At 39.2% G+C, this 22,840-nt stretch overlaps 2 protein-coding genes across 9 annotated transcripts; one reads left to right on the forward strand and one right to left on the reverse strand.

The window, feature by feature from the left end:
• Positions 1 to 2,655: 2,655 nt before the first annotated feature.
• LOC119495521 (tripartite motif-containing protein 16-like) lies at positions 2,656 to 22,259 on the reverse strand. Of its 6 annotated transcripts, none has more exons than XM_037782084.1 (9): positions 22,130 to 22,259; positions 17,843 to 17,929; positions 6,413 to 6,809; positions 6,211 to 6,306; positions 5,844 to 6,077; positions 5,572 to 5,731; positions 5,292 to 5,441; positions 4,664 to 4,800; positions 2,656 to 3,562 (listed from the first exon to the last, which is right to left on the reverse strand). In XM_037782084.1, exons 3-9 carry the CDS (start codon positions 6,590 to 6,592, stop codon positions 3,182 to 3,184), a joined length of 1,338 nt encoding a protein of 445 aa, XP_037638012.1. In that variant the 5' UTR covers positions 6,593 to 6,809; positions 17,843 to 17,929; positions 22,130 to 22,259; the 3' UTR covers positions 2,656 to 3,181. The 6 variants fall into 6 exon arrangements, with proteins under 6 accessions (XP_037638012.1, XP_037638013.1, XP_037638015.1 ...); XM_037782085.1 differs by having other exon boundaries at positions 17,829 to 17,929; XM_037782087.1 differs by lacking the exon at positions 17,843 to 17,929 and having other exon boundaries at positions 22,130 to 22,254.
• Positions 10,456 to 17,322, forward strand: si:ch211-198a12.6 (uncharacterized protein LOC563253 homolog). Of its 3 annotated transcripts, none has more exons than XM_037782078.1 (2): positions 10,456 to 10,670; positions 13,711 to 17,322. In XM_037782078.1, the coding sequence occupies exon 2, from the start codon at positions 13,830 to 13,832 to the stop codon at positions 15,486 to 15,488; it is 1,659 nt and encodes a 552-aa protein (XP_037638006.1). In that variant the 5' UTR covers positions 10,456 to 10,670; positions 13,711 to 13,829; the 3' UTR covers positions 15,489 to 17,322. The 3 variants fall into 3 exon arrangements, with proteins under 3 accessions (XP_037638006.1, XP_037638008.1, XP_037638007.1); XM_037782080.1 differs by lacking the exon at positions 10,456 to 10,670 and adding an exon at positions 11,529 to 11,662; XM_037782079.1 differs by lacking the exon at positions 10,456 to 10,670 and adding an exon at positions 11,797 to 11,933.
• Positions 22,260 to 22,840: the final 581 nt, after the last annotated feature.

The following is a 22,840-nucleotide window of genomic DNA, read 5'->3' on the forward strand; positions in this document are numbered from 1 at the left end:
TGAATGTGTGTGTTACAAGCAAGTTCGGTTCCTCACAAGAAAGTAAACCCGGAGCCCAGCTGTTTCCTAGCACCGCAGTTCATACTAGTTTCCTCATGTAGGCACAGATGTGCCTCATACTAAAAACAAGCGCTCCTGTAGTTGTGTCTTTTCTCTCCCAGTTTGATAATTATGGGTCGTTTTCTTTTCTCACTGTGAAGTCAGATTCAGCCAACAAATATGTATCTATAGTGAAATTTGAAACCACGTCTGTAAAGAACCGTGTATACGTGCACTATGTGTGTGTTTGTCATGTGTGTGTGAGATCCGTCCAATAAAACATGTTTCTGCTGCCCCCTGCAGCTTTAACTTGTTAATGTCTCTCTAGATCTGTGTCCCCTAATGTGCATTAAATGGTGGGCAGTCATTAACTGTGTGAAAGAAAGTCTATGGAAAGCAAGAAATGTATGGGTTATGAGAAAATATTGTGTCCCACATTAACATATGCTGATCACTCTGTGCAATAATTATATGATGCTGTGCAATAATTATATAATTATCTGACGGACACTTTGTGCAATACTCTGGCAAAACTGTAATCTGGCAAAACTGTCATCTCATCAATATACATATTGCATTTTTATATTTTATATTGTATTATCTTTTATATTTATATTGCACTATCTCTTTTTTTATTGTATTATATTTTCATTAGCACCTATGGCATTGTCACAATCTAATTTCGTTGTACTCCACAATGACAATAAAAGGCTTGACTCTTGAATCTTGAAATTGTTGTGAGATCTATGATAAACATCTTCAATGATTATGTTAAAAGACAAGTCAACAGAAAATAAATCTATTATTGTTATTGTGGAAAGTTCCTAAAACTCCATTGTTCTTGACTTTTTTGATAATTTAAAGTCTGTATTAGTCTGTTTAGTGGTTGCTAAGAAAGTCTATGGAAAGCAAGAAATGTATGGGTTATGAGAAAATATTGTGTCCCACATTTCATTTCATTTCAAAATTTATTTCGAACATGTAGAATACAAAAAAAATAAAAAATAAAGAGAAAGACTGATCATACCAACAAGTGGACAGTCAGAAACAAGTAGTATTTACATACAATGAAAAGCATAAGAAAAATAAATTGTCAAACACTTGATGCCTTGATTTACATATTCGAAGAAGGAGTGAGAAGAAGTATACATTTATTTAATCCCACCCCTTCTCCATGAGTCAATTATGAATTATTAACCAGCTTCCTTATTGAGCCATACATATACTCTTATTAAATTTTCCTAAATTTGTCTAACTATAATTATTACCTTTAATCTGTGTCATACAAAAATATGAATTAATTACTGATATAATTATCCTTATCAAAATATAAATTTGTTATCAATCCAGAATACAAATTCATTAGTTATAATATAACTTAATCCTAATAACAGATTAATTACTTCATCTTTAACTTAATCATATTGACTATTTGTTATCTTTTCTTATATGCGCAAATTATTATTTATAATATACAATTTATAATATACAATATGCACATGCAATACAACATGCAATATATACATACAAACATACATAGACATACACATCACACACATACACATATATATCTATATATATATATACACATACATACACCGTATATTGCACTACATGCGCTTACTGCATACCACATATACATATATATACAAATATATAGACATATATACATATATACAATACACAGCATCCGACCATGCATACCTTATTCTTATACCCAAAATCAAATATCCACATGAAATTGTTGTGAGATCTATGATAAACATCTTCAATGATTATGCTAAAAGACAAGTCAGCAGAAAATAAAACTATTATTGTGGAAAGTTACTAAAACGCCATTGTTCTTGACTTTTTTTGATAATGTATAGTCTGTATTAGTCTGTTCAGTGGTAAATATTACTCATGAAAAGTTTGCTATGGCATATTAACAGGAACCTGAATACTCAAATGTAATCATGTGCAAGTAATTGTGTGTGTTTTTGATGTTAACCCTGTACTCGACTTAATAAATGTCTAAAAAATTGGAGAGAAAAAAAGAAATTGTATCCCCTAATGAGGAGCTTCAATATAATTTGATCTCCTCTTGGTTTTCATGTTTAAACAAGTTGTTACATTAGTCACTTCAAGCAAACACAACTCAAAATCTTAGAGCAGTGGCGTATGGAATATCTCTCCAGATGTTCACCACTGTTGGGTCCAGATAGTGGATGGGTATGTCTGTATTAAAGCAGCAGTGGGTAGTATTGGAGCAAATATAATTTTAAAAAGTTATTTTTATAAAATGGTCACTATATCCAGACAGTAGTAATCTGAAAAAAAAATCATGTGCCTCTGTGTCCTCCGGTGCTCCTAATGGCATCTGCAAGATTTCACAGACCGGAGGAAAACAACCAATCAGAGCCGAGCTGGAGCCTTGCCGTGTCTGAGCAGCTGTCAATCACTCACAAACTCCGATTAAACGGTCAAACTAGGAAGCGCTGATCGAATATGAATCAATATTCTGTTACTGTAATGCATATTTCTTGTATTAAAATGTTTTCAGAAACATCTTGTAGTGTACTGTTTAGCTGTAAAATGAGAAAGTTTGTTTTCTAGTTTTCTCTCAGAACACTTGAATTACAATATGCTGAAATGTTATTATGGAGTTTTTGCCCAATGATGCCAAAAACATTCAGCCTACTGCAGGTTTAATGGAGCCAAGATGGCTAAGAGACTGACATGAGTGTGAAAAACAACAGCAACTCCAGCTCCATATCTAAAGTGCCAGATAAATCAGTAAAAACTTTTAGAGGTTTTAGGTTTTAGAAACTGATTTAATTGAATTTATAACGTACCAATAATATAAATATAGCATGCTTTAACATGATTGAGACAAAGATATGGAACATTGTGAAAATAACATTATCAATTACTGCATATTTTTCCTACTTACAACTGACACATTTTGTAGACTAGATTGCCCCAAAACAACAATCAGTGATCAAAAGAAGATTAATTGGATCATTTAAATCACTCATATATGCATGATTAAAAAAAAAGATTTTTAGCAAAAGTTGGAACAAAAATAATCAAACATCCTGCTTCAAATTTTTTACAACAATATTTAGAATACTGTGTAAATTTGAGCACTATGGCAACTCTCCTATAGTCTTATAGTAGTGCCAAATCCCCACACACTGAATGCAGGGTAGAGGGGCTGTGTAAATGTGGTCTGGACTCTGTGCAGAAGCTGCATGCCATTAGAAACACTGTAAAATGCAAGTGTTCCTGCTGCATAATCCAGATAGATGCCGATACGAGATGACACTGGAGCTGCAATATCTTTGCTCTTATTGTTGTGCACAAAGGACAATTTGGATTCAGAGCAGTACAGACTCCAGGACTTGTCGTTCCAGCCCAGGCTGCAATCATTGCTGTTTCCTTTGCGGCGGATTCCCCTGTAGGTGACGGCCATGTCTACCTCTGTTCCCCTCCAGTCCACCTCCCAGTAACAACGACCAGTCACGCTATCCATGCACAACATCTGCAATGGAATGAGAAGAAACAAGAGATCAAAAGACAAAGTTTATGCGTGGCTTATAACAGCTGTTAAAATGAGAATTTACTCATCTCATGTTGAGACATCACTTACACAAGAAAGCACTTTTATCATGTTTATCAAAGACTAATACTAAAATCCTGATTTGGATGGCAATTTTCAATCAATACCAACAAAAGATGTGTTAAAAGTTTACATAAGAGAGAAAGAAAAAGGTATTTTTGGAAATATGGGGCCCCTACATGAATACAGTATTGAATGACTCACTAAGGAGAAGACGATAACGTTATATGTAAGATGTTATTTTCATGATGTGTGAGAGTCGCCTGCATTGTATGTTGATTATATGTACTTACGTACTGTCGTTTAAGTTATCATTATGATAAGTGATTTAACAAAGTGATAAATGATGTCGTGTTGGTAGTGATGAGTGGGACAGACATGGCTATTATATGAGTGATAGACATGTCATAGGTAACGGCGACTCTTGCTGGGAATGTTACTTATATTATGATATAAGAAAGATAACGATGGGATGGTGATGTTATCAGGAATGGTCATACTTATTTAGATGTGAATGGTAGCAATGTAATGGGATGTTTGCTCTAAATTTCATTACCATTAGAAATGTGAGCTATATATTCTATTGCTATACTTTCCCGGGTTGTTTCCATCATTTTGATAATACTAATGCTTACCCTGTTCATGTGTGTGTGTGTGTGTGTATACTGTACGTATATATATAAAGTATATATAAATATATATATATTGTCATTTGTTTTTTTATTTCTGATGTCCTTGTTCTGTATGATGACAATAAAAAGTGAATAACAAGAGAGAGGAAGAAAACTAATTTTAAAAATTAAAAACACATGATGCCATAAATGAATTCTAATAAACAATAAAACTTGGGCAGCTTCAGCAGGGCGATTCATAAAGAGCAAGTTCCTGGACAGTAAAGTCTCTTTAAGTCTACATTCAGGATTCTGTATGCCCCCTTCTTGACAACGTGATTCATAGCATATCAACTTCTCTCCTCCTCTTTCCAGGCATAAAATGACATCCTGCGGAGCAGTAAATTCTCACCTGCTGCCAGTGGTCGAATCGCTCTGGGTGGTCAGGGTAGTTCTTGGGCTCACTCTTCATTGTGGCTGTTCGGTTACCCTCGGAGAGGTGAAGGCTGCGATGGATGGTGTTGACATCCAGAATCAACTGGGAGGAGTCTAAACAATGCAGGACAATGTCATTATTAATCCTCCCTGCGTTGTCGTTTAGTCTGTAGATGTTTCTACAAAGCCTGTAGCGTTACTTGTCTTTTGCATCGTGTTGCACATAAATCACCTACTACAGTGACTAAATACTTGGGATACATGATTAGGAATGATAAAGTTAGCACACTGTTTGTTTATAACTCTCATGCTTCAGCTTGTTAAAATGTTTTCAACAGGTGGAGTACAATACCAGCAGGAACACCTGTGTTTGTTTAAGTGAAACTGAACTGCGAGTTTGCTTTCTAACATTTCACCAAACCAGTTCTGCAAGCAGCATGCCTTCTGTAACACTCTGTTCAGTTGTTTCACCACATGGTGTCGTCATGCTGTCGTTAGGGATGGAGATGTTCCTGCTATGTCACCATGACTGTCTTGTTTTAAGGAATGCTGGAATACCAGATTTAAAGGCATCCTTCTCTGTAAAAAGTAACCTAGTAACTCACATTTCAGGAAATCTTCTCTCGTCTTTGGATCTTCTCTTGTCCTTGGCTCTTCTCTTGTCTTTGGCTCTTCTCTTGTCTTTGGTTCGTCCCTGAAGCTTGTTTCTCTCCTTGTCTTTGCCTCACCTTCTTGTGTGATGTAGACATCCTTCACTATGAAGAGGCAGATAAAAAAAACACTTTATGAGCTTCATTGAAGCAACAGCAGACTGAAAAAAACAACCACTCCGGAAAGGAAATTGCAGAGAGGCAACAATGCTACTTGAGATGCAGAAAGACGGACCTGCTGTTGAGATTTTGCTCATTTCCGTCTTGCTGACTTCTTCTACTTGTAATTTCAGTGAGGCGATGGCTCTTTTGGTGGACTCAAAGGAGTAATTGGGAGCGACACTGATGTTGTTGAGGTCTTCATATCCTGAGGGGCCTGACAGAGACTGCCAGCTCTGGTAAAAAATGGTGAAAGATAGAGATTAGCCTAAACATTGCTACTATTTTTTTCTAGGAAGACCCCTGATTTTTGCACCACACAAGGTCTTCAGTTCAGATCAACCTCACCTGTAGAAAGTGTATGTGATCATCGGTGTGTGAGAGCTTGTCCAGGTCAGTGTGTTTCTTCCTCAGCAGTGTGATCTCTTCCTCCAAGCGGTCCAGCAGTATCTCAGCCCGCGTCACAGTGGTCTTTTCCTGGGCGCGGACCATCTCCTTGACTTCGTTGTACTTCCTCTCAATGGAGAGCAGGAGCTCAGTGAAGATACGCTCGTTCTCCTCCATGGCAGTTTGAGCTGAGTGCTGATGAGACACATCAGAAAGAGAGGGAGAGAGTTTGTTAAATTGATGATGGAAAGCTGTTATTTTTCAAAACAGAAAACCTCATTGACTTGTTTTGAGCAATTTGCTATCCTGTGCGATTTGTTTTACTCACTTTAACTGATTCAACAGCTTGTCGGAGATCCTGCCACTTCTTCACTCTCTGATCAATCCTAGTTTGAGATTTGTGCAGAGTTGTACCAAGTTGTTTCTGTGGAGGGAGTGACATTAAACTGTTCATGTCGGCCTTGTGCAATAAATAACCCTCAAATATCTTCACCAAAAGTACAGATTGAAAGATGGTTTTCACCACTCACTTGTTTCTCAGTCCTCTCAGTTCCAGCCGGCACGATGTCGTGGTGTTTGTGTTCATCCATCATGCACAAGACGCACACCGATGTCTCATCGGTGCGACAAAAAGCCTCCAGCAACTTGTCATGCTGTGCACAGAGCTTCTCCCTCATCTGACCCGTGGCGTTGACCAGCTTGTGCTTCATCAGGGCAGGGTAGTCATAGTGAGTCTGGACGTGGGTCTCGCAGTAAGATGCCAGGCACACCAAGCAGGACTTCTCAGCCTTCTGCTTCCTTGTTGTGCAGAAGTCGCACAGGACGTCCCCGTACTTGGCCTCGGACCTGGCCTCGGACCTGGACTGGTTACGACTGGTAGAGCGACGAGATTTCTCCAAGCTGCTGTACCTGTCTAAATCCAGGGTGCTAGGGTGGGACATTTTTAAAAGAAAAATATGTCCAGAAGAATGTAAGAACAAAATTAAAATCCACAGGTGATTTAGCTCAGCAGCAATATGTTAACCTCTTAATAAAATGTGTTGAGATCAACAGCTGAAGAAAAGATTTAACAAAAAGAGAGCTGGTCGATGGATCCACAGAGAAAATGTGTTCCCGAAGTTAACAGCTTCAGTGAAACTGCGTGACTGAGGCTGTGTGTGACAGAATGTTAGCTATGTGGTGTACTCTCATTGTAAAACCAGTATTCCTGGTTGGGCGTTTAATTGACAGAGAATGGGTGTCACTACAAAGGTGCTGCCCTGAAACAATAGAGGGTTGAGACGAAGGAGAGGAAAAACTGAAATGTACTTGTAGCTTATTGATGTACAGTACTCCATTATTAAATACCATAATCAAAAAATATAAGTCTGTATCTCTATTTCTTATTTGAGGATAAGGATAGCATGAATAAACAACCTTCACAGAGTACGACACAATGTTTAGTGTTGATATTACAGTACCCGCTGTTACCTACAAAAACCATTAGCTCACTTTGATTTATCTACGTTGTTAAGGAATAACCTTCACCTTGTTTTGATTGTTCCAAGATCAAATTTGTGTTACGTCTATCTTTAGACTTCTGCCAGTGTATGTGCTGCACATACTATCAGGTCATTCATCAAACACTGGCATTGGGAAAACAGCACCATCTTGTGGGACTAATTCATTACTACAGGAAATATATACCCCCTCTGTGTAGCATCTATCCCTCAATATATATACTGTACTATATACAAAAGAACTGGGTGGCATCTAGAACATCATCCAGCTAAGTTTGACTCTCCCACTCTTTGCAATATTGTGCAAATACTCATATTTTCTACCAATCAATTGGCGATAATAATAGATCCAGTCTGTACTTTGAGCACTGCTTTGTCTTGAGTGATTAGTTCTACACATCTACTGTATCTACACATCCATCTACAAAAATACAATAATAAATGCATGACTATATTTGGTAACACTTCATTTTACAGGTCCGCAAATTTCATGGTAATTAGGTGATAATTAGCAAGTTACCTATTTGAAATTTCTTTGGAATTACTGCCAAATTACCCCAATATTTACCTCCAAAACCCAAACTAATAAAAGACACTTCTGATCAGCACAAATCTCACCATTGTGTGACTAATTGTCTACACAAATGTAACCTGGTAGCTGATGTAATGATTCAGGGAGGTTTTAAAGAAATTTCAAAGAAGTTATTTGCTAATTATTATCTATTTACCAGCAGACATGGAAATAAAGCACATCAATTAACTTTGTATTCTTTTCCTAGAAATGTATTAAATAAATTACCAGCTATTTGGAAATAGTGGAATATAATTATTGAATAATGTTTATAGTAAAGTAATTTTCAATCAATTTATAGGTAAATATTGGAGTAATTTGGCAGTAATTCCAAAGAAAATTCAAATAGGTTACTTGCTAATCATCACCTAATTACCCATGAAATTTGTGGACCTGTAAAAATGAAGTGTTACCACATATATAATTTAGGCTTTAGAATTGCTTTGTAAAAATAATATTTCTTCATATAAGGAAAACCTGTCTGTCATGGTGGCAGGTGACCTGAAAGTTTCACCTGCCACAACCAACATTACCCTGTTATTTGGCAGGTGGCAGGTGCTAACTTCATTCCCTGCTGAGACTGATCTGACTCCATAATATGCAATATGTGCTGCACATACTATCAGGACATTCATCAAACACTGGCATTGGGAAAACAGTACCATCTTGTGGGACTAATTCATTACTACAGGAAATATAAACCCCCTCTGTGTAGCATCTATCCCTCAATATATATACTGTACTATATACAAAAGAACTGGGTAGCATCTAGAACATCATCCAGCAAAGTTTGACTCTCCCACTCTTTGCAATATTGTGCAAATACTCATATTTTCTACCAATCAATTGGCGATAATAATAGACCCAGTCTGTACTTTGAGCACTACTTTGTCTTGAGGGATTAGTTCTACACATCTATCTACACATCCATCTACAAAAATACAAAAATAAATGCTTTCATAAGTTTGTGCCTGTGTCCTATACATCTATGTCTCTCCATTTTTTCACAGATTTGGCCTGGCTGCCATAGTTTTCATTTGGTATTTCCCCCATACATTAGGCTGTGTAGGTCCTATCATTGTGGTAATTTCACGTGCACTGTGATAGACTATTTGTCTCAAGCAAGTGTTTCTACAAGTAAACTCTTGGAAAACACAAATACAAATCTAAATGCTTTAGAAAATGGTCTGCAATAACAGTAGTTGCCATGTGGTAGAAGAAATACTCAGAACTTCACTGAAGTTGCAATATCACTGTGTAAAAGTCCAAAGTTAAATCAAAGTGGTATTATCAGCTAAATATAGGCCTATCAAAAGTAAGAGTATTATCATTAGAAATGGTTTGTTTCACAGTAATATTAAGTACACATATCACATGATTATTATCACTGATGCAATGATACATGCTCCAATAATAAAATAATGTACATGAATCCATCAGTAGCCAAATTATAGTCATATTGGCTAATATAATATACATTTTTCTGAAATGGACCATTCTGCATGGTGAGTACTTTACTTTTGGCATTTTAAGTATATTTTGACGCCAATACTTTTATACTTTTACTTCAGTACAATTTTGAATGCAGGTTTTTTTTACACTGTGTTGTTTGCACTTTGTTTAAGTCAAAGAATAGAGTAGGCACTTCTTCCACCATTGAACCAAATACTGCATATGATATGGAGTCAGATCAGTCTCAATATTAATGAACGCACACATAAGGTTTCACAAGGTATTTTGTAATTTAAATATAAATGACTCTCTCCACAAATATAATAATAATATAATAAAAATATTTTCACTGCACACAAAAATAGTTATCATTGTATATAAATGTAAAAAAAAATATCTACATATTAAAAAAAAATAAGGTTCACAAATATATTTCTGATGCGTAAATAATATATATAATAAACATAAATAAGACTTTATTTTCCTCATACTGTTAGCCTGAGTATGCCTGTATTCACCCCTCCGTCTGAAATGCTCCGTTTTAGCACATTTTGACGGAATTGCAACAGAATTGTGTTGCTAGGCAACAGCTTGGGTCCATGTGTACTTCCTGTCCGCTGATGACATTCACATACACTGCAAATAGGAATGAACTGGGAACAATTAGGATGTTTACGTTTAAAATTGTGTAAAGGTTCTAAATATTGTTTATTCGTGACATCACAAAGGGGCAGAAATCCTGACAGCTTGTTTCAAATGCAGAGTTTCTGAATACGGGCTGTGTGTATTTCCCTGTGGATTGAGTGTTTCGATACTTTCACAGTATTTATATAAGACTTAAGCCTGCTTTATAATAAAAAAAAAAAACATGAAAATCTCACTTTTCTTATAATATGAGACCTTTAAGACCATGTGTGTGTGAGCTGCAGTGTGTCTCCAGGCCTGCAGGAGGCGCTAGTGGTCTCTGCTGTGTCCAAATGACTACTGGTAGCTTCGGCTAAAGTGCGTCGCTAGTCCTTCGTTGGCGCCAGATGAGCTGTGGCGCCAGCTACACACACACAGAGAGAGAGAGAGAGCGAGAGCGAGAGAGAGCGAGAGAGAAAGAGAGAGAGAGAGAGAGAGAGAGAGAGACACACACAGCAGTTTGACGAGCCTCACTAAACAGCTTGCAAAGCCCTCCTCAACGCTGAGTTTGAAGCATATAAACCATCGCTTTTTTTCTTCTCTCTCTATCTTCAGCAATCAAAAAGCAAAAGGACATATAAGGTGGGTGTTGCATGCAAAGTAATGATTTATATATTTCATATTTATAGTGATCTATACTACTATTCATGGTTTAAATCAACTTTAAATCTGTCATGAATAGCAGCAACGTGAAGGCAGAGAGGAGGAGGCTCTGAGTGACTGGATGTTATTGTTATTTATTATGGTAATTGTTATTTATTATGGTAGTCAAAGTTGTTTATTTAGTGTGTCCAGATGAACTTTGTGATGGAAAACTACAGGCCTGGACTCCTACTGCTTGATATGGTGTAAAAGCAGACAACTACATAATGTTACTGCTATAATAAACTATTCCAGCTTTAACTCTTCATCCAGGTTATTATTATTATTATAGAGACTTCTTGTTCGTTATAGAGTCATCGGCCTTTCTTCACTCTTTGCATGAGAAACCAGACTTCAACATGCTCCGATGGGCGGTAAAGAGCAAAAAGCTTCCTCTCCAGTGTGTAACAATCCTCCAGGCTGGTAGTGAACCTGGAGAGAGCAGCCTGTAGCCTTGGTGCTAGCTGAACTGGACTAGCTGGCTCGTTAGCTTCGGCTACCCCGGCTAATGTAGCTCAGCAGCAGGCTAACAACCAGCGTCTCCGCTGGCTGGGTGATAGCAGCTAAGGCCGCCATTAGGGCTCTGTGAGCGGGCTGTTGCTGCCGCAGTAAGAGCAGGAGAGGCTCCACGTTCACAGCACGTTATCACACTCAGTTTCATTACATACCTCATCACTTTAATGTCCTTCTACTGGTTTTTACTGGGGTTTAATGTTGTGTCTAGTAGGGGTTTAATGAGTGAGTAAAGGGTGGCTCTTTCCCGGGCTTTTCCTCGCAGCTTCATCTCCCTCACGGTGCGTTAGCCATCTTTGTTACAGCTACTAGCACACTGCTGCTAGGCGACGCCGTGTGAGCTCTTAGCCGCTAACACACTCACTGTAGCCTACAACTAGCGTTATAAAGCGTTTAACACCACCTCTACAGTCTTCTAGGTATGTATAGATACGCTTTGTGGTGTTTTCTATTCCTACTTCCTCTCTAATCTGTAATTCACTGCGTTATATATGAAGGGCGGAAGCTAACCGTGCTAACTAGCTGAGCGGCAGCCATCTTAGGCGAGCATGTAATCCTGCTAGCTGAGGAACTCTGCTGCTGTGGCAACAAGATGGCCCGTTAGTACTCTCCAGCTCGAGACGGCTTCCGCCTCGCGACTTGTGTGTGATAAAAACCGCCAAATTTACCTACTTCCATTGATGTTTTAATGTGAGTATTTGGGTGTTTTGTTAAAGTGCTTTCTAGGTTTATACTCGCTTGTTGCTTGTTTGCTAAGAAGCTAAGTTAGCGAGCACATTAGCAGCTAACACAATGTGTCGTTAACCAGTCCGCCAACACCACAGCCAGCTAACTAGCGGCTACACGGCTATTTGTAGCTTGTTATTGGAGGCTAGCAACCAAATAGTTCACTGTTTAATAACAAAGCAGTGCTTATTTAAATGTCTTTACTCATTTAAAGTTGTGTTTGATAGTAATGCAGAGTGGTCTGAGGGGATTAAGGACATTAGTAGGCCGGTCAGGTTGGGGCTTGCAGAGGAGATGTGGTCCACTTTGATTTTATCACTTGTGTTAGCTGGTGAAGTGAAGCTAGTCTTGAGCTGCTAACTTGGCTAGCAAAGTGGTCACTTAGCTTGCTAAGTAGTAATAGCAAGTTTTAATGAGATGTGATTTGTGCAGTTATGGATAAAATGCATTTAATCAACTATGAGCCTGTGCATCCCTTATTAAGCTTTCTAAGAATAATGCAACAAAACCTGAGTTTAAATCACATAAACAGAGACCAATAGATAAACAGTAGTACAGAGTAGTTACACTCATCTAACATTAAGGGCTTCCCCTTTGTCACACTTGTGATCCCCTATTGTGTTAACCAAACACACCACCAGCAACCAGCAACCATGAGCCTGTGCATCCCTTATTAAGCTTTCTAAGAATAATGCAACAAAACCTGAGTGAGTTTATTTAAATAAACAAGAAGCCAATAGACACATCTATACTGGTCTGCAGGACAGATAATAATGCACTATACTTATTTTTAACAGTCTCTTCTGCACTATATTCACTTTTTTAATAGTCCTGTATCACAGCTGTTACCCTGCACTATATTCACTTTTAACAGTTTTTTCATCTCCTTGTATTTTTATATCTGGTATATATATTTTTTGTACTCAGTACTTTGCACTACTAACTTTTTTTACTGCCTTTTTACTAACATGTTTTGCACTATGGAGCTGTGATGCTTGAAACTTGAATTTCCTTCGGGATCAATAAAGTTTCTATCTATCTATCTATCTACAGTAGTACAGAGTAGTTACACTCTTGTAATATTAAGGGCTTCCCTTTGTCACACTTGTGATCACCTATTTTGTTAACCAAACACACCACCTTGTCCTTGCTGTTGCCACTAATCAAGTGCTATTTAGTGTTGTCCATGGTAGTGCATGTCTGATCTGGACAGGTAGGGCTCCTTCTCCAGGGGAGTGGGTGGTGAACTTCTGTTGCAAAAACATAACTTTAAATTCATATCTGATCAGATTATGATTATTAATGTTGTCTGCAAAAAAAGATAATCTCTTGTTTTCTATTTCATAATTGTGTTATGAATCCTCACAGATGTTTTCAGTCATAATTATTTCAACCTAAATTTTAAATTAAGTGATCTTTTTTTTATTTTCAGAATATTGTTTTTGTCAATTAACAGTGACAATACTTGATTTGGACTTTTCTCATGATTTGTAATATTTGGATATTGAGATATGTATGTGGTGATTGTAGTAATATTAATTGCAGATGTGTCGCTTACCCGTGCGTAGACACAACATAGGCATACTCATGAAAATGTCACTTTCTCTCACTTGCTGAAAAACATTTGAGCAAATCAATTTTCAGGAATAGCTTTGCAAATAGTGGGAGACTATGACAGGTATAGACATAAGTGGACTAGTAAATGAAGGCAATGCAGTAATTTATTTTTTCTCTTTTGCAGGTCTGCTCACTGACTAGAGCACCAGCGCGGCACCAAAACAACGATCTATATCCCCCAATTCCCTTTTGTGTCACCCGCCCGGCAAGAAAACGGAGGTCGTGGGGTTGGAGTGTGTTCTCATGGCCGAGTCAGAGACTGAATGTGACACACCCGGCCTTGACACACTTGGGTCGGAGTGTGTCATAGCCCACAGCCATGTCGACCTTCACTATGGAGCAGAAACTGAGATCATGACAGAAGAAAAGCGTGGATTAGAGCTGGAGATCCATGGCTCAGACTTAAAGATCCAGGAACTGGGGACAGAGCTCGAAGCCGTAGCCTGTGTGGACGCAATTGTAGCCGAGACAGACCATGATTACATTAAGGTGGAAGGTGGTGAGATGCACTGTTTCACAGGTGCAGAAATCAAGACGACGGGAACCGAGACTCTGCTGGGAGAGGTGCTGCTTAAGGGGGACGGCGAGCATGTGGTGAAAGTGGAGTCTGACCATGGTGGGGAGTTGACAGTGGAGTCTGAGAATGGTGTAATCATACATGAAGCCCACGGCCTGCAGTGCAACGAGTGCGGGGAGATTTTTGGCAGCATAGCTGATCTTCACCAACACTTTGAGATCCATAAGGACCTCAACCCTTATATCTGTGTCCACTGTGGAGAGAGCTTTGCTGTGGAGGCCAGCCTCAAACAGCACATGAAGATTCACATGAAAGAAAAGCCCTACGTTCCCCCTGGAGTTGAGATTATGGGCAAAGATGTTATTGATGCCTTCAGCCTCAAGTCGCATCAGATGATTCATTTGCCAGACAAGCCCCACAGATGCTCAGAGTGCGGTAAGAGCTTTGCAGCTGCGATCACCCTGAGAGAACACATGAAGATGCATTCCGAGGACAAGCCCTACAAGTGCACCCAGTGTAGGAAGAGCTTTGTCCGCAGAAGGCATCTGAAAAAGCATCAGGAGGTCCATGCACGTGAGAAGCCACATACCTGTGGCCAGTGTGGCAAAGGCTTCGCCACAACTTCCAACCTGAAGCAGCACCAGAAGACTCATGCTGCAGTCGTGGTCGGCGACAAACCCCACCGATGCGCACAATGTGGAAAGTGCTTTGCGGCCGCTGCCACACTCAGAGAGCACCAGAGGATCCACTCGGGCGAGAAGCCGTACAAATGCAACATGTGCCGGAAGAGTTTTGTCCGCAAACGCCATCTGAAGAAGCACCAGCAAGTCCATGCCGGAGGGAAGCCCTACACCTGCAGACATTGCAACAAAGGCTTCAATCACTCCTCTTCTCTCTCGCGCCACCACAAGACCCATCTGCAGAATCCAGTGTTTTCTCCACCTCAGCCTGGGAAAACCTTGTCCTACGGGACTCCCCCGAAGCAGAGGGTGAGCCAGGAGGGAGACAAGCCCTACATGTGCCACCACTGTGATAAGGGCTTCAATCATTCCTCTTCCCTGTCCCGGCACCAAAGAGTCCACTCAGAGGGAAAGAGTTACACCTGCGCTCACTGTGGCAAAAGATTCAATCACTCCTCCTCCCTTGCCAGGCATCAGAGAGTTCACTTGGAGAATAAACAACAACAGCAGCAGCAGCCAGAGCCCCCGGAGACGCCACCGGAGGAGTACACCACCACCCCCTCACCGAAGGGATTCCCTAACAACGCCTTCGCAAAACAGCGCATCCTGTCCGTTGAAAAACCATACAGGTGCTCCCAGTGTGGAAAAGGCTTTAACCATTCATCTTCCCTCTCCAGACATCATAGGATCCATGTAGACCAGTGAGCCCCCTTTTCCCACCCTCACATGCTGTCCCATGCAAGCGAAAAACACACCTGCTCCCCCCCGTTTCTGTTCTACCAATGGTCCCATCATTAACATCACCACGCCAGAGGAAACATCAGGCCAACTTCTGTAGATAAGTGGTCAGGTCAGCACATTGCTACGTTGAAGAAGAGCAGTTGAAAATGAATGGACAGTAACACACAAGTCTTCAAAAGGAGAAAGGACCGTGTAACCTATAATTCAGAGCTGAACCCGGGACTTTGTGCTCAGTATGAAGAGGGTATAATAACAGATTGGGAAGGAGCCTCTATTCTTGTTCGTGATTGTGCTTCACTTGCTCCAGGACCTCTTTCGAACACTTTTAAATAAAAAAAACCAAATGTGATTTGGTGATCTAAAAAAAATGTTGCCTGGGGAAAATATGCTTCGCCCTCTGGTTAGTCTTTTTGATAGAAGAATCGAGTTTATGTACCTTCAGGTTGGCACATGCGCTTTTCAGCTGCAACTTTATCCAAGGCTACCAACACAATTTGTGAACAAGAACTTGTTGTCTCGATTTAAATACTTGGTTCTTTTTCACCAACATAACCCATGTGAAGCAAACATCAAAAATCCAATGTAAATACTTAATGATTTTCTTTTATATATATGTATAGGTGACTAGTGTGCTGTTCCAAAAGATTACATTTTTGATAGTAAGGTCCACTTTGATCCACTTTGTCTCCACCTCTTTTTTTTTTTTTTTCCTTTTATGACTTAAATTTGTTTTAAGTGTTGGAGATAAACATGTTGCAGATGTTCTCATGCGGCTTGTTCTTGAATTTTGGGCTCCATCAGACTTGAGCCGTCTTGTATATTTATAAGGTTGTTTTCTTGTATGTCCACGATGGGTTAGCAGCACTGCTGCATCGACTGTACAGAGAGCAATACTGGCTGACACCCTGATTCTATTACGACATGCAATTTAGCCATTAGGAAGTGCATAATAGAAAATAAAAACCTACTGGGTAGCATATTACAACATGACCTGTGTCCTAATTATTTACTGTGCAGTCTCTTCTGTATCCCTTGCACCAAATGTACACAAAATGCAACATCACACTTTGTTTATTGCTTTGGAGACTAAATTACCTGTGTATAGAATATAGGTAACTCTTACTCACGTTGGTCTGCAAACTATCACGATTTGATCTAAAATACGGTGTGTATACTAAAAGACTACACAAGAAAACTTTTACAAGACTTAAAAGATTTTTCCGAATTCCAATGGATTGCTCTCTATTTACTGTTCTGTGTAAAATATCTTTTACAAACTGATGTATTTTTTTAGATATGGCTTGGGTTATATGAAAGGGAATGAGAGATATACAGTTTTTATGGGAGTGAACATTACGGTGAGCAATATTTTCTTTTTCTTTTCCTTTTTTTTGGATAACAATTGTGCTTCAAACTGTAGCATAGGTTTCTTCCTTGTGTTAGATAGGTGCCTTATTGCATGCTATGTAGAAATGTATGCTGAGCTGTTATTTGAAAAAAAGTTTTCAGGTTTTTCAGGAGTCTTTTGTTCTTATTCATACTAACTTACCCTGCATTTTAATTTGTTGTCACTGATACCTATTGCTTTTTTGCTTTCATGTATATTACCATGTGTTTACACTGTTACGACCATATTGTCTTTATTTTTTTTCCCCTTCATTTTTGTCAATGGCCTCATTGTAGAGAGAAAAAAATTGTAAATGATCCATATAGGCTTCTCTTAAGGGCAAATCCTGTAACACCTCTTCCCAATTTCTGAGTGGCACATATATGGATAAATAAAGGTTGTTGACTCTCTCGTGGCGTTTAATCATTGGAGTATGATTTTTAAATAGAAGAAGCATTCACAACTCAGCTAAATAAGTCATTAGGATAATTACTGCAAAATGAATAGCACACATCTGGTGCACAATGGTGACACTACGTGAGATACTGTGCTAGTTTACTTTCTACCATGAAGTCATTTTTGACTGACTAAGCAATGAAACACATTACTTATCAGTGCACTTCCTCAATGTATCCACATGGTGTCACTCTACCATCTCAAATCTTTTGAAAGACCCATCACCAATTACATCAATTCAATGGGGAAACTTAACTCCAAATGTGGAGAAGGCGTTACTGCTCGAGTGTTTTATATACATTTTTATAGGATTCTTATCCTTCCTAAAGTTTTAAACTGGAATCTCACCAATACTGAACCAGACGGAGCAGCCGAGTAAGGTATAATTTGATCTATGTGGGGAAAGCTCTTGGGAATGGCCTGTGAACTGCGTAAAAACAACATGTCAGGAAACTACCCACCTTCCCACACTCACATATACACTGGTTTACATTCCTTCACAGCTGGAGGTCAGACTTCAGCGAGGTAGACACACCAGGTTGGGATTCTCCATCACTGTAAGCTTCAGAAATAATAAAAGCTTATCAGCCCTCTGGGTGCAGAATGATGTCTGGTTTACATCACTGCTATTTACACTAGAGATAGCACTTAAACATGATGAAAATGTACAGGGATCTCTCACCAACGGATAACAGTTACTGAACTGGGTAAGCTTTACAAATATATATATATTTAAACAAAATCTGGCAGTTATATTAAGTGATATAAATAAATCAACTTAAAACATGTTCATTTGAACAATTGGATAAAAGCATTGAGCCAACAACAATATTGCTTTCTGAAGTTGACATTAACTATATTGATAATACATCTATGGTGGGTGGTGGCCCTGAGAACTCAACACACTGCAAATTAAGAAAACACATGCAAATGAAGTAACACCAGCAATTTAACAACACATGTGCAACATTCAGATATTATAATAATAAGCAAAAGGCTATCACTAGGTCAGAGGTGATAGCCAAAACTACTCCAGTATATGTACTGTTACTTAAACAAGTACTCAGAAGTAAAAGTAGTCATCAAAATAACTACTTGAGGAAGAGTACAAACGTATTTACTGAAAAAAATACTTCAGTAGCTAGAAACTTGAATAAAATAATGTTTTTTATTTGATGTGGATGACTGGAATAATTTAAACCACGGATGGTCTTTCTCAGGTAAAGTTCAAGAAGTGAACATAACACCTGTATTTATTTGTGATGAAATGACAAATCATCATCTCCTGATTAGATAACCTGCCACATAAACACCAGACAATATTCCCAGTCTGTATCTCTCAAGTGTGATCACAAGATATTATATTAATAAGTAAAGTTTTTTTTTTTTAAATTACATTCTTTGCTTGCTGTCTCCTATATTATATTATGATTCAGCTAATAAATCAGCAAATCGTGTGGGGGAGACCAGGGACAGCTGTAACACCTTCAATTCCTCCTGTCAGAAACAAGATAGAGTGATTAGACTCACTCTGCACATGCTCAGTTAGATTGTCTTCTTGCTTCCAAAAAAACAGGAGCCACATTTGAAACTACTTTTTGGATATTGTACTGAAATCAAATGTCTAAGAATCCAAAAACATATTATTAGAATCACTGTTTTGTAAGCTAAAAATAGAAATGACTGAGATGTGTCTACCTAGCAGTCAGTAGTCAGTCAACCATGGCTGGTGATACAGGAACAGTTGTAACTCCATGTTACCACCGTCCCTGAACCAAGTACTTACATTATAAGTATGTTATAAGTTAGCCGGTATAGAGACAGACAGGGCCGGTAAAAACTTTATGGATTTTTTGTGGTACACTGGGCCACCGCAGATTACCAGTACACCACTGGACTGCACAGATGGAAGAGACCTTTACACTTTACACAACTGTGACTCGAAATGAGTCCATCAAGATGTGGACTGCCAAGCTATCCATGTATATTTGAGACACGTTACAACCATCCCAGTACAGGGACGGTTGTAACAGTGGAGTGACTGTTCTAAAAATCAATTCTTGCAACCTGTACATATTTCATAAAACCACTTAAATATATTGTTTTAGGAGTTGACACATTTAATTATATAATATAACAAATTGGCTATTCCAGTGTTTTTTGATTTATCGGGAAAATCACAAAAAGTGTGAACATTTTCCTGGCCGGGTCTAAAATTACGTTTTTTAGGTCACTGAACATTTCTACTAGCCACACAATTATTTTGTCTGCCACTTCTGAAATCTACGTAGAACACTTTAGAAATGTAACACCAGTACTGTGTATTGGCAGGAATCTGGTAATACAATACGTATCATGATACAGGGATTAAGATTCAATATATTGCGATACTGTAAGCAAAGCGATATATTGGGATTTTTTAAAATCTAATTTTAGGAAAACTGTCATAGCATAATGAACACACCACCATATGTATACAATCTGAGTTAATTTATTTGATTTTTTTTAACTTTTTTTATGCAATCAGAACAGTGGGATCTGCCTTTACATTTATCACAGAAGACACATATCTTTGCAAATAAAATAAAGTATTGACTGAATTCATCTTTGCATATAAACTATTAATTAGAAATCAATACAAGGTTTTGAGAATCGAATGGCAATGTATTGCAATACTCAATATTTTTGATATTTTCTTCCACCCCTAGTAAACACTGAGTCAGTGGTAACAGACAGTAGAAATATGGATCATGTAACCTTAATCCCTGACTATTTTTAATTTAGGAATTGCTTTTAAAAAATAATAGTTCCTAGTATAAGGATGGTGGCAGGTGACCTGACATTTTTCACCTGCCACAGCCAACATTTACCCTGTATTTGGCAGGTGGCAGGTGCTTTCTGAAAATGTCTCCATCAGATGACTCATTTAGGCTAATTAGGAGATAATACTGTGATGTTTCATCATTAATTCATCAGTGCCTTCATATGCTTGATGTAGCTCACCATGCATCCTTAAGGTTCATCACAAATTGTAAAGCTCTGACTCACCACTGTGAGTTGTACTCTCGGGTGGGATGGCCTGCACTGACAACCCGTAGGCTCTCCCATTGGTACATCCTTATATATAAGGTGATTCTGGGTCTGCTCCCACACTACTTAAGTGTTTTTATTACGTAAAAACATTGTGGACAGTATTCACTGAGTTCACAGGACTTCTTTGTGCTCTCTGTCCCAAAAATTGGGTAAAGGGCTTTTGCATATTCTGCACCCTCAGCCTGGAATTTGCTCTAAAATGACCTAAAAATCAAGGAGCTGGTATCATTAAATATGTTTAAATCTAAAATGAAGGCTTTAGAAGCAGACTCTATGGCATGACAATGTTTTTAGCCCCCTTGTTGTACAGCTGACTCCCAGAAAAGTTCCTTTTGTCCCCCCATTTGTCTTTAGATAGTGCTCTTTTAATGCAAATTTTAGTGCTTTTAGTGTTTATGAATTGTATTTTATCTCTATTTGGGTCAATGTGTCTGCAACTTTGTGTTTTTGCTGCTGACCATCTTGGCCAGGTCTCCCTTGGAAAAGAGGATCTTGATCTCAATGGGACTAACCAGGTTAAAGGGACTGTTTGTAACTTTTTACACGTATAAATCTACCGGGTCGGTTTCCCATGCACGCTCACATATGCACGCTCGCGTGTAGCTACGCTGTTCAGACTCCCTGTGGACACGTACCATCAGACTCCAACACAAACTACACGGAAACACCAAAACCTCAAAGTTATATCTAGTGAAGCCCGTCTTGCAAAACAGTGTTGGCGGCGGTCATAGTATGCGGGGGAGACCATAGCTTTGGTCTCCAGGACCGGAGTCTCTGCTGCTCCGCTGCCTGCCTGCCTTCACTCACACACCGCGCTCGTTCTCGCTCCTCCTCTAGACGTGCATGCACGCACACTCCACACTGCAGAAGAGTTAGTTTAGCTCTGATAATATCTAGTGAATGCACACTAGTGGATGTTTGTCCAGAAATAAATGCTGCAGCTCCTCCAGACCAACAGAGGTTTCCTGTGTCTTGTGAAGTGACGGGGCTCCGCAGCAAGAAACGTTATCGTCTCTGACCGGGTGCCGGTGTCTCCCTCCGACCGCGGTCGGAGATGATAACGTTTCTCTTCCTGCTTCATCCCCGGAGGCTGAAGCAGGAAAAGCCAACACTAGGATCAGCAGTGATTCATGGAGAGACCTTCGTCTGGTCAGCTAACATTACTGCCAAGCAGGTGAAATATAGAGTGATATTGTGCTTTAAGCTGACGTGTGTCGCCTCACTGTTTTGAGCGATGCTCATTCATGTCTATTTAGAGCGAGCAAGAGCGAGCCCGATGCTGACTTTCGTTGACTTAGCGGCCACAGGTGTCGCTGTTAACAAGCACTTCTGATTCTTACTAACAGTCCCTTTAAATAAAGGTTAAATAAAAAAAGAAATAATTATAATTGCTTATTAAATACAGGTGTGTTCACGTCTTCATTTTGACCTGAATCTGGGGTTGAAATATTCATGTCCACATGAAATAAAAGCAGTTTGTCTTGTTTTTATATGTGTGCATAATTTTGTCTCTCCTCTTCATCAGGCTAATGAGCATGACTAGTTTAATACACACTGCATGAAATACATTATGACAGTAAACATTTGTAATGGTTTTGAAGCATGATATATACTGTGTGTATGTGTTATTAAACTTGTTAGCATGAACACAACAGACAGACACACTTACTGCTCTCTGTCAGGGTGTCGGCTCGGTTCTCTGAGCCCGCTGCTCTGCGCTGTTGACTGGTCTGTGAACAGTAGCTGTGAGCGCTATTTGAAGGCCATACCGTGTAACGTTACTCCTGTAGCTGTAGCTTCAGTCATGCTGCTTTGAGCGGCTCATGTGGAGGCGTGGCTGCGGGAGGATAACAGAGAGCCAGCAGACCTGGGACCAGCTGACCACCTGCCTCTTAAAGCTGCAGTAGGCACAATATTTCAGTGGGCAAATATTCTATAATAACCTTTCGGCATATTGTAATTCAAGTGTTCTGAGAGAAAACTAGACTTCTGCACCTCCTCATGGCTCTGTTTTCAGGCTTTACAAAATCTCGCCTGTGACGGGAGACTTTCGCGAATCACAGGTCATTTCAGAGAGAGAGCGTTCCTATTGGCTGTCCTCCGGCTGGTGGGCGGTGCTTGGTACTTGGCACTCGCAAACTCCGATCAAATGGTCAAACTAGGCAGCGCTGATCAAATATGAATCAATATTCTGTTACTGTAATGCCTATTTCTCACGTCAAATGTTTTTCAGAAACATCTTGTAGTGTACTGTTTAGCTGCCAAATGAGAAAGTTTGCTCCGGCTGGTGGGCAGTGCTTGGTATTTCTTCAACAGATCTCAACATGGCTGCCAGGTAACAAACTTTGTCATTTTACAGCTAAACAGTACACTACAAGAT

Source organism: Sebastes umbrosus, chromosome 10, assembly GCF_015220745.1.
Source record: "Sebastes umbrosus isolate fSebUmb1 chromosome 10, fSebUmb1.pri, whole genome shotgun sequence".
In the NCBI taxonomy this organism is placed as follows: domain Eukaryota; kingdom Metazoa; phylum Chordata; class Actinopteri; order Perciformes; family Sebastidae; genus Sebastes; species Sebastes umbrosus.